Source organism: Manacus candei, unplaced genomic scaffold (genome assembly GCF_025592945.1).
Source record: "Manacus candei isolate 608988 ecotype Guabito, Panama unplaced genomic scaffold, ASM2559294v1 h1tg000003l, whole genome shotgun sequence".
Classification (NCBI taxonomy): domain Eukaryota; kingdom Metazoa; phylum Chordata; class Aves; order Passeriformes; family Pipridae; genus Manacus; species Manacus candei.
This window is the reverse complement of record NW_026138051.1, coordinates 2037988-2052560: the sequence shown is the minus strand read 5'-3', so window position 1 is coordinate 2052560 and position 14573 is coordinate 2037988. Positions and strand designations below refer to the sequence as shown.

At 50.7% G+C, this 14573-nt stretch overlaps 1 protein-coding gene across 2 annotated transcripts in view; it reads right to left on the bottom strand.

Moving 5' to 3' along the window:
* The window catches only part of LOC127471177 (gamma-aminobutyric acid receptor subunit gamma-4), a 35867-nt gene that overhangs the window by 17928 nt on the left and 3366 nt on the right, over positions 1-14573 (bottom strand). Inside the window, exons 2-3 of one of the 2 annotated variants that reach the window (XM_051787869.1) lie at positions 12382-12530; positions 12109-12176 (exon numbers count right to left, since the gene is read on the bottom strand). The exons of the other annotated variant lie outside the window; for it this stretch is intronic. Coding sequence (XP_051643829.1) covers positions 12109-12176; positions 12382-12530 — 217 coding nt within the window. The remainder of the gene's footprint in view (positions 1-12108; positions 12177-12381; positions 12531-14573) is intronic. 2 annotated transcript variants of the gene reach the window in all.

The window sequence follows — 14573 nt, the reverse complement described above, 5'->3', positions numbered from 1 at the left end:
TTGCTGTGGTGCCCGTTCCATGGGAACATGGGCTGGCACATGGAGTCTCTCACCATGAGCCCGAGGGGCACACGACCCAGATGTGTGTGTTCCAGCATCTGTTAACAGTCACTACCCCAAGGATCAAGGAAAGTCCTTGAGTCGAGACATGACATCAGCCAGACTCTGGTTTATAGAGGCACAGTCTGTCTGCACTGTCCTTGATGAGGCTATTACTGAAAAGGCAGAGATGTGGACACGGGATGCTATATGATGATGGGGCAGAATTAATTAAAGGGGAAGGTACCGAAAACTTGAATGAAGTATTATGAAAGGCACCACGGGGAAGGAGCCTCCATTTAGCCTGGGTTTTTTTGTCCACTCTCAGGAGAGGACATGGGTGCAAGGCCACATGTAAGCACCTTCTAATGCAAGCTAAGATGCAGCCCAGTTACCACGAGCTCCAGAAGATGCCTGGGGTGCTTGCAGAGCAAAGCCACACTTGTCCAAAGCCTTGTTTGCACGTCACACCTCGCTGCTAAATGCTTAAATGTTCCCCATGACGTTGGGACAGAAGGAAGAAGGAAGGAGGTGGGGGAAGAGATGATGTGAGGACAGAAGCTCATAGGATAACTGGAAGAGAATGCTTAGCACTTTGGACAGGTGCTCTTGTTTGTTTGTCCTTTAGGCTCATGGGGTGTTTGACGAGACAAGGAAAAATTTCCTTTGAAAGGGCTGGAAGACAAACCTTCTCACTGCATACAATTAACTCCCCAAGATCACTCCTCCAGGATGGCTTGACAAGATGCAGATGAGAAGCTGGAATTCCTTTAATTGCACTTCCCATTCCCATGCCACCCACTGTGATTAAAATGAAACACTGGGATGGGCAATATTAGACTGGGAAAGCAGTTGCTGCTGCTCCTCTGGACCAGGCAAAGGAAGGTAGGAGGTCCCATGGATTTCCCAAGGTGTCCAGTCCCAAACACTCCTGGGCTGTCTGGGATGGTCAGCTTGTCTCCACAGAGCCTATTTTTGCCTGGAAATATCTTCTGTTCCTCCAGCTTGGACGTGCTCCTTGCCCTGTCTCTCTGTCCTTACAAACTCACTGTCCCAGGCTGCTCTGTTCCCACAAGGCTGCCTACAGGATCCTATTTAGTTCTGGAGCTGGACACTGTAGCCTCACTGCCTCTTCCCTAGGGTGGAGGTGGTACCTAAGAGAGAGGCTCTCCTCCCACACCCTGATGCTACTCTGTCCTCCTCCCACAGAAACAGGTCTGAGAAAGTGCAGTGCAGGCAAGTCCCTGGGATGTCATCCATTGTATGGAAATGCCTGTGCTGGCCAGAAGGAAAAACACCTTATGCCTGTACAAATCCCTTTCTAATCCTCATCCTCAAGATAAGAGAAAATTCTGCTTTCACAAAAGGGGAGGGGTTTGTCCCCTCTGCAGAGATCCTCATTCCTGACCCTGTTCTCCCTTGGCCCCAGATGAAGGAGGAGATGGGAACAGTGTGCTCTGCTCCACCGACTCTTTCAAGGAAACCTGTTTCATGTTGTCTCTCATGCCCCCTTGCTGTTCTCACCAGCTCTCTCTTCCTGCCCTGTCACTTCCTTGATGTAGCTCCTTCTCCCAGCTTCATTTTGTTTTTCCTTTCAGAGTTCTTCTTTTCAAGCCACCACAAAATCAAAGCCCAGCCCTGACGAGATTTCAAGGGAGCACCAGGTTAAGGAAAGGAAAGCAGCTGGGAGAAGACTAACCAGTTTACAGGGAAAGAACAATTTCTTTCTGCCTCCCCTGCTGGGTATTCAAAGGCCAAAACAAGCTGGAGTGCAGTTACAGAAGAGTTACCAGGCCAGCTGATTCTCCTGTCCAGGCAGACATCCACACTTCAGGCCAAGTGTGGAGGTCATTTGCTTGTCCAGCCACTGGACAAGCAGGACCTGCCAAACTCTGCTCCTGTGGGCTGCTCACTTCCCATGGCACCTGCTGGCTGCAAAAGACTCTCCTCAGAAATGAGTCTAGTATTCCCAGCCTTTTTTTTCCAGCTCCCAACTGTTTTGTAGAGACTGCCTGCTGCAGATGCCTCCTTTAAAACAAAACCACTCTACCTTCCTCAGCTCCCCTGGATGACTTTAGGACATCCCTGGGGAGTGGTGAAAGAGATGAAGGCTCAGTTTTCTACACAGTGGTATAAGGAATACACTGACAGAGCTTGTGTCTCCCAGAATCAAACATAGAAAGAAACCAAACACTTTTGGCTCTTAAGCTTAGCCCAGAGTTCCCAGGATCTGGGCAGCACATCCTCTGCTGTTCCTTACCAAATCCCAGCACTTGGACTTGTGTTTGCCTTTTTGTCATTGCAGCAACACTGAGGTATTTCCATCCCCCCTCTTGCTGATCCAGTGAGAGAGGAGCAGTATCTAAGCAGCCCTTGGCCTCACTGCTGCAGAACTGGACTGAAGCTTGCAGCCAGTTCCTCAGGAAGCTGCACCCACAGCCACGAGCACCGGGAAGGGAGCTTGGCTCCACACAAAGGCTCACTCCCCCTCGAAATGCAAACTGACATCCCCATTCCCAGAGCTCCTTCCATCCCCCTCCTTCTCTGCAGAGACCCTTCCTTCCCACACCTCCTGGTGAGATTTACTCTGCCAACCCCTCTGGCAATCTGCTCCAAGCCATGTCACCACTGTGGCTCTTTGTTGTGTTGGGGAGAACTGGAGTTCATTGCCCCTTCTCACAAGGTGCAGATTCCTCTGACAAACTAAGGCTGCAAGCTCTGGGCAGGTCTGTCAGTCTGACACTGCCAGATCATGAAAGGAAATGGTTGTCTTGAATATATCACAGGTTTATCTGCCTTCAGCTTTTCTTTTCAAGGACAAAATGAAGAGAAGATCAGCCAGTTATTATCCTAACTTCACCCTCCTCCCCCCCTGTGGCTGTAGGAACAACCAACCTAACTCCCACAAGTTTTTCCCACTTCTCTACCCTGCTGCTTCACATCCTCTCCTTGTCCTCTTTCCACTGCTAAGATGGCTTTGGGTGTCTGTGTAAGAAGAATGACAAAGGGCCACAGGTGAGGTGTTGGAGGTGTCACAGGTACACTGGCAAGGCTGGAGGGAGAGAGAAGCAGATCCAGGGGGACTGTCAGAAACAAGGTTTCCAACATTTGCAGAGTCCCTGCTCTCACCTCCCGAGTTCCCCTGCCACAAGGAGACAAGGTGTTCCATCACCCACACTCCAGATGTGTTTTGGTTCACACATCCCCTGTGCCTCTGCCTGGGAGGAGCCATTGTCACCGTTGGCAATTCTCCTGTTGAGCAGAGGGTTAGAGCCATTCCTGGCAGGTCAGAGACCAAAACCACAAACTCCCCCACCTCCAGTGCCCCCTACAGTCAGCATGATCCCTCTGGGGCTTTGAGGAGCTGCTGCTTTGGGAGTTGGTGGGAAATGGCTGCAGAATCCACCTGCCCACTCAGTGCTGACTGTAAGATAAGACCATATCTCCTACAAAAGACACCAGGCTGGAGACACAGAGGCACCAAGGAACTGCCTGGAGGCACACAGGAGATGTGAGGGGTTGCAGGGAGGAGAAGCAAAGCCACAGGAAGGCTCAGGCTGGCAGTATCACTGCTCCACTGCTGCTCACTTGCAATTTGTATCATGGGCAATTAAATCCTTCCTGTGCACAGAGATGGGATGCAACAGTCTGAATATTCAGCCTTTATCACTGAGGCATGAAGAGGTCTGTGAAGCATATTGACTGGGGTCGCCCACAGCCACTGAATTCTGAGAAATGGTCTCCATTTTGTAACACATTTATAGCATGCAGATTCCACACCAGCCTTTTAGGGGAAATGGTAGGACAGCTTCATCTGGGGATGAAGGAAATAAACAGAACTGATTTCTACTGGAAAAAAATGAAGTTTTGTTGAAAATAAATTAAACTAGTCAACACCTAAAATGAATTACCTCTACCTTACAATTTCATTCAGAAACTTCTCTTTCTTTAGTAAGCTAACAAAGTATTTTGTTTTGCCCTTATCTATTTGATGTACTTCACTTTGACGTTTATTTTCAAATACTCATTTTCATGCTTTACTTACAGGACAGAATTTATCACCATATGAAAAGCAAATCAAAACAATCTGGCGATATTAAATATAAATGTTTTGATCGTCCCTAAACCCATTTTTCCTCAGAAACGCTGAAGAATTTTGGCTCTTTTTCCCAAGAGGGAGGGGAGAATGAGGCCTCTTCCTCTTCAGTGCTGGCTGTTCACCCTAGACCAGAAACCATGGCCTCTGACCAGCTCTTTGACTTGGTTCTCACACACCTGAAATATCCCCATCCTCTCCTGCAGAGACATCCAAAGCCTTCAGTTCACATAAATCAGCTCTGCCTTAAAAATAATTCAGCCCACTGAGTGACAACTATTGGTACAGCTCAGAGTCTATATCTTTCAAATTTGACACAACGGTGCTTTCCCTTTGACTTGGAAGAATCAATTTAATGAGGTTCAGAGCACAGACCAGTGACTGCGTCACACACGTGTTTCCTGGCCTGTCCATGAGCACACATGGAGAAGCAGGACTGTTGGGGATCTGAAGAGCAGCTCCAATAGCAGAGGGGGTGGTGGGGGTGAAGGTTCAGTGCCCCTGTGCCCAGCTCACCACCCTCCAGAATTTTGGGTGAAACCCAAGCAGAACTGGCCAAGCTCATTCTGCTTACCCACCATAACTCCCCTCCAACAAGTTAAGTTTAGGTTGGACATCGGGAAGAAGTTCTTTACAGAGAGAGTGATGAGACATTGGAATGGGCTGCCCAGGGAGGGGGTGAAGTCACCGTCCCTGGAGGTGTCTAAGCAGAGCCTGGACGTGGCATCAGTGCCATGGTCTGGGTGACAAGGTGGGGTTGGGGCAAAGATTGGACTCGATGATCTCAGAGGTTGTTTCCAACCCGGTTCATTCTATGAGTGCTGTGGTTGTGGTGGAACCAGCTGCAGTCACGCTTCACTTTGTGAAATGCAGCTCCAGCAGCTCCAAGCCCACATCTCCCAGGCACATCCCCACCATGCCATGGGCAAGGCTGCATTCCCACCATCCAGCAACTGCAGCCTGTGGATCACGGCAAAGCCCCTTGTAGTGCCCTGTCAACCTGTGAGCAACCTGTGAGCAACCCTGGTAGCTGCCAGGGTGCCCTGGGACATCCCTCCAGCCTGGTCAGGGCCCCAGTAAGGAGAGTTCCCTGGTTACTGGAAAAAGATCATCATAGCCTATTAACACACAAGAAGCCCGACTGCTGGCAGACACCTCTGGAAAGGGAGACCAGATGCAGCTGCTGCAGTCCCAAACTGTGTTAGGAAGGTTTCCTGGGGGTAAGGGTGGGGAATTACAGGTTGCAATGCTCTCAGGTCAGGTACAGTGAGCACATCTGCTCCTTGGGAAGCACCTACAGTAAGCAGCCTTTCCAGGCTGCCTGCAGGAGTTCAGGGCAAACAAAACACCCTCTGCATTCAGCCCAGCTGAAGAAATCTGAGTTTTTTCCAAAGGCTGGCACAAAATGAATGAGGGATTGAGCCATTCCTGCCAGCAAAAGGCCGGAAATCAGATCTGTGAAGGAATTTACAAGAGCTGCTTACTTCTTTACCAATGTTGATTTATCCCACGTTGCCTGAGGGCCAGAGGCTGCCCGAGCTGTGGCTGTGGGAAGCACCTGAATGCCAGGAGTGAAGCTGCAGTTAAAAAACCCTTCAGTGCAGCCACATTCTGCCTCCTCCGAGCACGGATGTTAATTAACTTTGGGGCTTTGCTCTCCAGAGATGTCTCTGAGGAAAAAGCACATTCTCTGCCCCCAGGAGGCCGCTGTCCGGATTTTCATATTTTATTTAGCTCCAAGTTTTCGAGGCAAACCCCCAGCTTTTCCCTGATATCTGACTCCTCGTGTTTTCTGCACAGCCTGCAAATAAAATACCGACGTGGATGTCACACAGAAAATATCTGGAGGGGATTACTCTATGTTCTGGATAGTAAAAGGAGCTGGTTGAATTATTCATAGTGAATAAATCAGCCCTTTTCCATTTTGGAAGCAAACTTTGACCCTTCTGGAAGCTCTTGGGTTCAGGATGGGAGTAACTTATTCATTTCATTAGACTTTTTGTTGCAGTCCACGATTTGTCCCACAAGTCACACGTGGTTGGTGTGATTCCTCAGTGGCCTCATGGGGTTTTTTTCATAAGGCACTGACAAGTACTGGCTACAGGACAGCCTCTGCCCTTCCCCGTGTTCCTGACCTCACTGCTGTGCAAACACGATTATCTACGTGATGAACAGTCCCTCTCCCAGCACTTGGATGCACAGGAATGGGCTCAGGTGACCATTCCTGAACGTCAAGGAATCAAGAGCTGTGAGAACTCTCCAAGCACATGAGTATTTGTGAAGACGTTATAAATGCACCACCAGCTCCTGCGGCACGGAGCCATCACTCAGGCACGGAAAATAACAGCCTGAAAAAGCACTGGGGCCCTCAGTGAGCAATACCCATTTCCCAGCACTTTAAATTTCTATGATACACATCTTTATCGGGGACCAAAACCCGACTTAGCTCATTACATGAGCGTGTCCTGTGAAACCTCACCAGATTTATGCTGATGCCCAACTCTCACTGCACACAGGGCAGGCCAAGGAGAGCACACTATCCTTGGCAGAGCATTGCAGCGTGCTTCAGGCACTGCAATCTACCCTAGAAGTGGGTGCATCTGGGCTATTGCCTCCTAGACAGATGATTTGTGAAGCATTTTTAAGTCCTTTCAGTTGAGAAGTGCTGTGCAACCGCTGGAGTCTATTATTATCAGGGAAGAAGGGGGGAGGTAGCAAATTTGCTTTACCTATAGGCTTATCTTGTGCTCCAGAGGAACATAGTCAAGCATTTTAAGCAGTGTGCCATTTTCAATTCATTTCCTTCCTACTTATTCCAGAGCAGCCAAAGCTAAGTATAATCAAGACTTAAGTGTTCCTCAGAGCCAGACAATTATTACCGGTCTTGGTTTCCCTGTCTGTTAAGGAGAAACCAAGATATTAACCCAAGCCTTGCAGTGGGACACCAGGGCTGTAACCCTGCAGCTCTCACACCGACTGCCTTCCAACAAAGCACAGCCTCCACTCCTCGGGATGTGGCTTCGCTTCCGATGCCTCCACCTGGCTCAGGGCTCTCTGCAAGGGTGGCTTAGCCCTGCCTGCCCAGCTCCTCTCTTGGGGATCTCTGCCCCTGCTGCTGGGGTAGCTCAGCTGTTCACAAGCAGCTGCTGCCTCACTGCACACCCTGATAATGTGGCATCGACAGGGGTTTCACTCCAAGAGCCACCACTAAACAGCTCGGCCACCCGCGGCTCTGAGTGGGGAGAAGCAACCCCTGGAAGAGGGCTATGCAGACAGCCACGGCCTCTCTGCCCCACTGAGGCTCCCCATGAGCAAAGACAAAATGCCCCAGGTTCCCAGGGTGGCTTTGCCACATCAGCCCCCTTCCTAACCACTGCTCCTTGCCAGCTTTAACTTTGACAGCCAAACCTCCCTCCCTGCCTCCTCGGGATTTACATGAAAGCAGTCAGTGGGGAGTTCTCTTCATTCATGCTGGGGCTTATACTTCTAAATTATAAAGTGTGTCAAATGAGGATTTAATTTATATTTAACAAGACAATATTTGTAAATTAATTATTCATCAGCTGATAACGAATAAACATTTCCCTCTTCCCTCCCTCCCCCTTTTTCACAGTGTGTTCACAAATGCACCATACATGCAAATCTATTAAATCACTTCTGCAGTACTCCAGATGTGGGAAAATATGTTCTTCGTCCTCAATTTCATTAGTGTGTTGCATGGTAACTAATGTAGCCAGGCACAGCACTAGGAATTCAATAATGAGAAGCATCTCCTTCCTAAAGAGGTAAGGGGGAAATAGTCAACACTTGTGTTTGGACACATCACCCTCTTCAGGTTCCAGCCCCCCACTCATAGGCAGAGATAAGAAAATAATTTGCTGTAATAATTGAGACGGGAGCTCAGCCCTACCCCTGTAAATCACAGGCACTTCAGAGGCAGCAGAATCCCGACCCTGGTGAATAATGGAGACCAATTTTGCTCTTTCCATCTTTATTATCATTAAGTAATGAGATTGAGGTGGTGTACAACCCCAGCAGACGAGCTGTCATCGTGTTTTGCTACAGAATTTGGCACACAAGAGCATCTCCTCACATGTACCAAAGAGAGGAATCTCCAGCATCTAAACTAGCCCTTGCTGCACTGCCTCTGGTCCCAGATGCCTGAAGCAGGTAACCAAGGCAGGCCCCTGGATGAGTGGCATGTCCCCACTCACTTTGGCCAGGAGGCTACCAGTGTTTGGGCTGTGTTCTCAGTGTCCAGCTCCTCGAGCCTCACGCTTGGTTTTGGGCAAGAAAGGAAGAAAAGGACATTGAGCTCTGACCTCTGGGAGGAATCTGAAAAGCTCTGGGCAGGATTTGCTCCATCCCCAAGCCCAGAACAGAAGCACTTTCTCACCCATGCTGGCTCTCATGGACACTTCACGGACATCCTCAGGACTGAAAGACACTCAGCCCCAATAGCTGGCACCTGCTTTACTACTACAGCATCATTTCCTGAGAGTTAAGCATCCCTAAAGGAAGGTGATCCAGAGCTCTAGGTGCCCTTGACACCAGTTAAAGCTATAATCTATAGCAATAAAGCCATTACAAAACAAAACCAGGAGCAAATCCCTCCAGCAAACAACCAGTCAGCGAAAAATTTGAACCCAAAGTCTCCTCCTTCGTTCCACGTTGCCACAGCCCTCCCTGGCACCTCTTCCCGCAAACATGCTCGGAGAACCAAGGTGGGGCTTTGCACCAGGCTCAGCTTAGTGATAAACCAAGGACACCTAAACACTGTCCATGTTAATGGGAATCTAATTGGGCATCCAGGTCCATGACACAGCTTGGAAAGCTGCAGCACTGTGGGTGATAACTCATTTGGCTGGAGGGGCTGCTGGCCGGCTCTCAGCGGCAGCCAGCAGCTCTGGAAGGGCTTGTGGCCGAGTGCATCCTTTCCCTGATGGTGTAAACACAGCTTCCCACCACCCTGAGAGCCACCACGTGTCCCAGTCCCACCCAAAGACAGGTTCACAGGGCTGGGGAGGAAATCCCAATCCATGCATGGACTGGAGTAAACAGCCGTGGGACCTGATGGTCCCACCTCTCCCCCTCAGCCCATTCTCTTTCAAACAAACCCTGCCCCACTTCTTATCATTTAACCATCTTCTAGCTCTCTTTCTGGTTACTGCCACATTTTGGCTGGCAGAACACAGAGGGTCTTTTCCCCAGGGAGGAGAAAATGCAAAATTTGCTCAGCTACCTAAATGAGAAACAAGACTGCTCTCTCGTCTACAAAAGATACCAGGAAATCACTTTACATTTCTTCCCGCTCCAAACCTGCCCACCTTCTGCTGACTCCTGAATGTTAATGTTATTTATGACAAATGATTGATGAGGGAGATGCAGAATTCACACCCAGCACAGGGCATTTTCGAATCACCTATTCATTTTTAAGGACCGGAATCAGTTTTGTATCCTGACGTGATTTATCATTTGGAGGTTGAGCAGTGGCGACGCAGGGCCAGCTTCCAAGCCCTGACAGAGCATCACCAGGATGAAGACAGCAGTAAGTCATTAACCCTTTGAGGTGTGAGCAGAAGATCACTGGAGACCAGTATTCAAACTATGTTGCTGAAGCTGGAGCCTTCTATTCCACCAGTGTGCCAGGCCATCCTAGAGCCTTCAGCTTCACATGCACAGACCACGCTGGTCCAAGCTAATAGCCACAGCAATGCTGTTGTATTTCTTAAAAGCAGAACTAAGCTTTTGTCTTCTACACAGCCTGTCTACATGAGAGAGGAATATTTATGCAAGACACTGTCATTGCAATGCACCTAAAAGAGATCAGTGGGACATTTCCCCTCCAGTGGACCTCCCAGCCTACACAAGCCTCTGTATCTGTGGCAGAGAGAAATGTCACCATGGGCTCAACAGAGATCTAGCTCTGAGACAAATTCTGATTCCCTTCCCTTGGAAATGTGCATTTCCTCAGGTTGCTTATGGGAAAAAGGTAAGATGAGGCACATGGGATGGGCCTGACAGCTGGGAGAAAGCAGAGCTTCTCAGGCTGGGAGAAGCTGTGTCAAAAGGGGCGAAGTGGGAGTGACATGTCCCCAGCAGAGACAGTCTATCATGTTTGATGCCAGCCTGAAGCTCCTGTACCTGAAGCCATATATGGTTGGTATTAGCCCAGTGGATCCAAAATACTGAAAGATTGGGATGGATGGACGTACGTTCTCACATACCTATCACCATGGCATAAGCTGTGTTTCTTAGGAAACCAGCCTAGCAGCGGTGCCTGGTATCCCTGCTTAGAAGGAAAAATGCACTCTGGATGCAGACTGGATTTTATAAACCACTCTCTACTGCTACCACCTGCGTGGCTATGCAGTGTTCCTGTGACAGCGAGGAGAGCAGAGCGGAGCTTCCAGCAGGGAGGAGAAGGGGTAAAGATGAGGGGAAAAGAGAAGGAAATGAGTGGGATGTACACTGTGGTTTTCCCTGGTTTTCTTGGCATATCCTTGGGCAGTGCAAAGCAGGTAGAACAGCCACCTCTAACACGACTCTCATGCTGTCCCTGCAGGCAGGGCAGTGGCTGGGGAGGTGAGTACACCCTGCCCCTGCACTGCTGCTCTCGCTTCACCACGGCTCCGTGTCCACACACCCACGTGGGATGGAGGAGCTCGTGGTACCTGCTGGCAGCCAGGGATGACATCCACACGGCTCGGGGTGTGGTTCTTCTCCTGGAGACCGGGCACACTGGCACAAAGCAAGGAAATTTTCAGCCTTGAGGCCGCCCCTGCTGGGCCTCCTGATGGTGCCCTCGCTGTGTGAGCGAGCGCCCAGCCAGGTGCCCATCTGGTGGCTCGTGAGCAGCTGCTTCAAAATGCTCTTTGGAGTAGAAGTGGTGCTGCAGCTACAGTGCCATTCCTCCATCCCCAGAGGGGTTTGTTCAGTGGAAATTTTGTACTTTGGAAACTAAAAATAACACACCCATCTTGGGAACTTTTTTTTTTTTTTCAGTTTAAGGGGGCTGGTTTTGTTCCTGCTTTGTTTTGCATTGAGGGGGACAAGAAAAGCCTAATTGTCCTCTCCTTGTCCTTTCCACCCCACTGCCCAGTGGACCAAAGAAGTCTTTCAAAACCTGACAGCAGTAAGTTTTTTTCCTTGCTGAAAAAGAGAAAAAACCCAACCTCTCAGGGAAAATAAAAATAATAATAATAACAACATTAATAATGTAAGTTTCCTGTGAAAAATAAATAATCAACAGTTGATCTCCAGTGCATGGCCTGAAGGCTCTCGAGATCAAAGACTGTCTCTGTTAAGTGTTTCCACAGCTGCCAGTACAGCTGGGTCCTGAGCCATGAGGAGAAATTGTCACAGTTGTGGTGGCATCACTCTAAGGTGCTACATTACAAAGAGGAGACACTGGACCTGAGGCACTCTGCTTTCTCCTTCCCCAGCACCACATGCCAGGCCTGGGCACCCAAGTTTCACACCACCAGACCACTGCCATGGAAACCATCTCCAGGTACCTATCTCAGTCTTCCTGGAAGCACACTGCCCCTTCTTCTGCCACCACTGCCCTGGCTCAACCAGGGTGGCACAACTTGCCCCAAGTATCCTGGTGCCCACACACTTCCCAGGGAGCAGATGGCAAAGCCAGCAGGCAGAGATGTCTGTCAACACAGTGCCAAGGGAGATCAAAGAGCATCATCATCCTACTCTCTGAACTCATGAGCATGGTATAAGGTTGCTGAGCTCACCCAGGGCCCTCGAGGACTTTGCTCCTAACCAGTGAGAGTGGTTAAGTCTTTCTGGCCACCGGTGGGTCACAACACCTCTTCCCAAGGGAGGGGAAACCTCTTCTCATGACAACAGCACCTTCACACCACATCTGGCCAGCACAACACAACCAGCAGGGCTGGGCCAGCCCCCTGCCACACTCAGCTGTGGTGACACCACGACCCTGCAGCGACGCGAGCACTCACCATCTGGATGACAGACACCGGCCCGATGCTGTTCACATATATATCCACATCAATGAACGTGGGCTTGACTGCAAAGAAAATAAAATAGGGCTGAGTGTGAGCTGGGGCTGGGATCATTTGCAGAGGGCTGAGGACAAGGGGAGCATCTGGGACCAGCACGGCTCTACTGCCCCGAAAATCACAACTACAGCAGTCACAAAAGCACAGGAAACACAAGACACAGCCAGGCCAGGTCACCACCCCTGGCCACAGGGAACCTCAGGGGACACTTACTGCCAATGTCGGGCCTCAGCTTGTTGTCATAGTTCTTCAGCAGCGAGTTGAGGATCTGTGTGGCATCAGTCTCCTGTGCCTTGGGGGTGAGGACCCAGGTTTTATTGATGCTGAGGTAATCGTAATCATATTCCTCTGTGCTTTCACACCTGGAGTGGAGATACAAAGGGACAGAGACGTGGCTGTGGCAGCTCCCTGGTGCTCTGTGGGAGCAGAGGCACAGCTGTGTTTTGGAGATACTAAGGGAGAAGGATGCAGGGCAGCTAAAAGGCAGAGCATAAGGAGCTCAGGGATCTCCTCTCGGCCACACTGCTAAGACACAACTCACCTGGCACCTTTGCTCACTTCAAGGTCCCCAGACATGCAGGGGCCTTATCACCAGTGGTAAAGACTAGCAGGCATGGGGTGCTCCACATCCTCCTTGGCTTTCTTTGGAGACACACTGCTCAGCCCTGAGGTGTGGGAACCAGTCCCTGCTCTTCTCTGCCTTCCTGCTCATCCCATTCCTGTCCCTTCTCTGCTGCCAGCAGCTCCTGCTCCTGGAGCTGCCTGTTAACCCTGAATACCTGAGCTGCTCTGCCTGCTGCTGACACCTGAAGCAGGCTTCCTCTGAGGAAGAAGACAGTGACAAAACAGTGCTTTTGGGGAGCAAGGCATTGACAATAAAAGCATTTCAGGGAAAAGGAGGTCCTAAAACTACCAAGCAGGCAGCATGTATATCTGGCATGCCAGGAACCCAGCCATCTGCCCTGCACAGATCCTCAGAAATTAAAGCCTTATGCAAACTCCTCTGCCTTCAGGCCAAGACCTGCCACAACCCATTGCCTGCCCTCACCAACCCTTCCTCCCCAGCCTTTGGCGTGAGCTCCCATTTAAAGATGTTCCATCTTCCCCATCTTCCAGTTCCAAGCCAGGCAACGAAAGCTTGTATCCTCCTTTGGACATGATCCACTTAGCAAGAGCTTCTCTCACTGCCTTTCAAATCTGCCCCTTCTAAACCTTTCTCACTCCTCCCTTTTCCTTAAGGAGTTTTCCTAACCGTCTAATTAGATTAGGTCCACATGGTCACCCGGGAAATTCTAACCACCTGCCGCTGCTCTGGGCAGCTCATTCACAAGATTGTCTCCGGAATGACACAGCCATATGTGGGAGAGGATGCCGAGCGATCCCACGCCCGGCACACCCCCCTCGACGTCTGCCATGCCAGCGTGTCACCTGCTCCAGCGCCAGAAAGGCTCTCGCAGCGGGAGCTGCCACTGTGTTGACACTTCCCAGCTGGAGCCTCGCAGCTCCGAGGTGCGATGAGGCACCGCGGATTCACATCTCGGATACACATCTCCCTCCAGCGCCTGGGGAGGCACAGCCTGCCAAAGGCACTTGGAGGGGGGGAAGCATCAAATTGACATGTTGCGGCCAATTTATCAGATGCTCCTCTTTTAAAGCCCCAGACGAAACGTGCTTTCACAATCACTTTAAAAGTCTTTGCATCTCCCCAGCTTGCAGGCGCCGGGATGCGTCCCCCGACGAGGGCTGGGCTGCGCGCAGCTGGCTGCCTGCCGCCGCACATTAGGTGTTGGTACATCAGCTCCTTGTTTCCTGTCTGATTGCGCTGCACTTTCTAACGATGCTTAAGGAGTGTTAAGCAACGCTGTCAGGATGCGCTTCCCCATCCGAGCAGCGGCAGCGAGGGCTCGCCTGGCTCTCTCTCTGGAGCGCTTCCTCCAAAACGCAGCCGAGCAGAGGAGCTCCGAGGCTCCAGCAGTTGCAGGAGGAACAGGGGACCACGCTGCGATCACCCAAAAGCTGCGCGGAGCTGGAGTGTGCGGCTGGCCCCGCTCCTGCGGGAAGCAAAGAGGGAGACGAGCCCACAGCGCGGCTCAGGGCAGGGGAGAGCAATGCTGACTGCTCTCCCTTGCTGCCCGTGTTTTCGGGTGATGGAGGCTGCCCCTGGCAAAGTGGGAACAGCTACACCAAAACCTTGTGTCACTGGTGCCTTGACCCTACCTGAAGTCAGCCCAGTCACCTGCTGGCACTGAACACTGCGTGTCCCACTGCTCTGCCGAAAATGCAGCTCCTCCAAGACATAAGGCTAAAGTAGAGTCCAAAACATCCCTTTTGAGGCTGAACAAGCCCGGGTTGCTTACTCTGCCCTCAGTCTCCTGGCTTCCCCCCATTTAGTGTCACTGATTAAC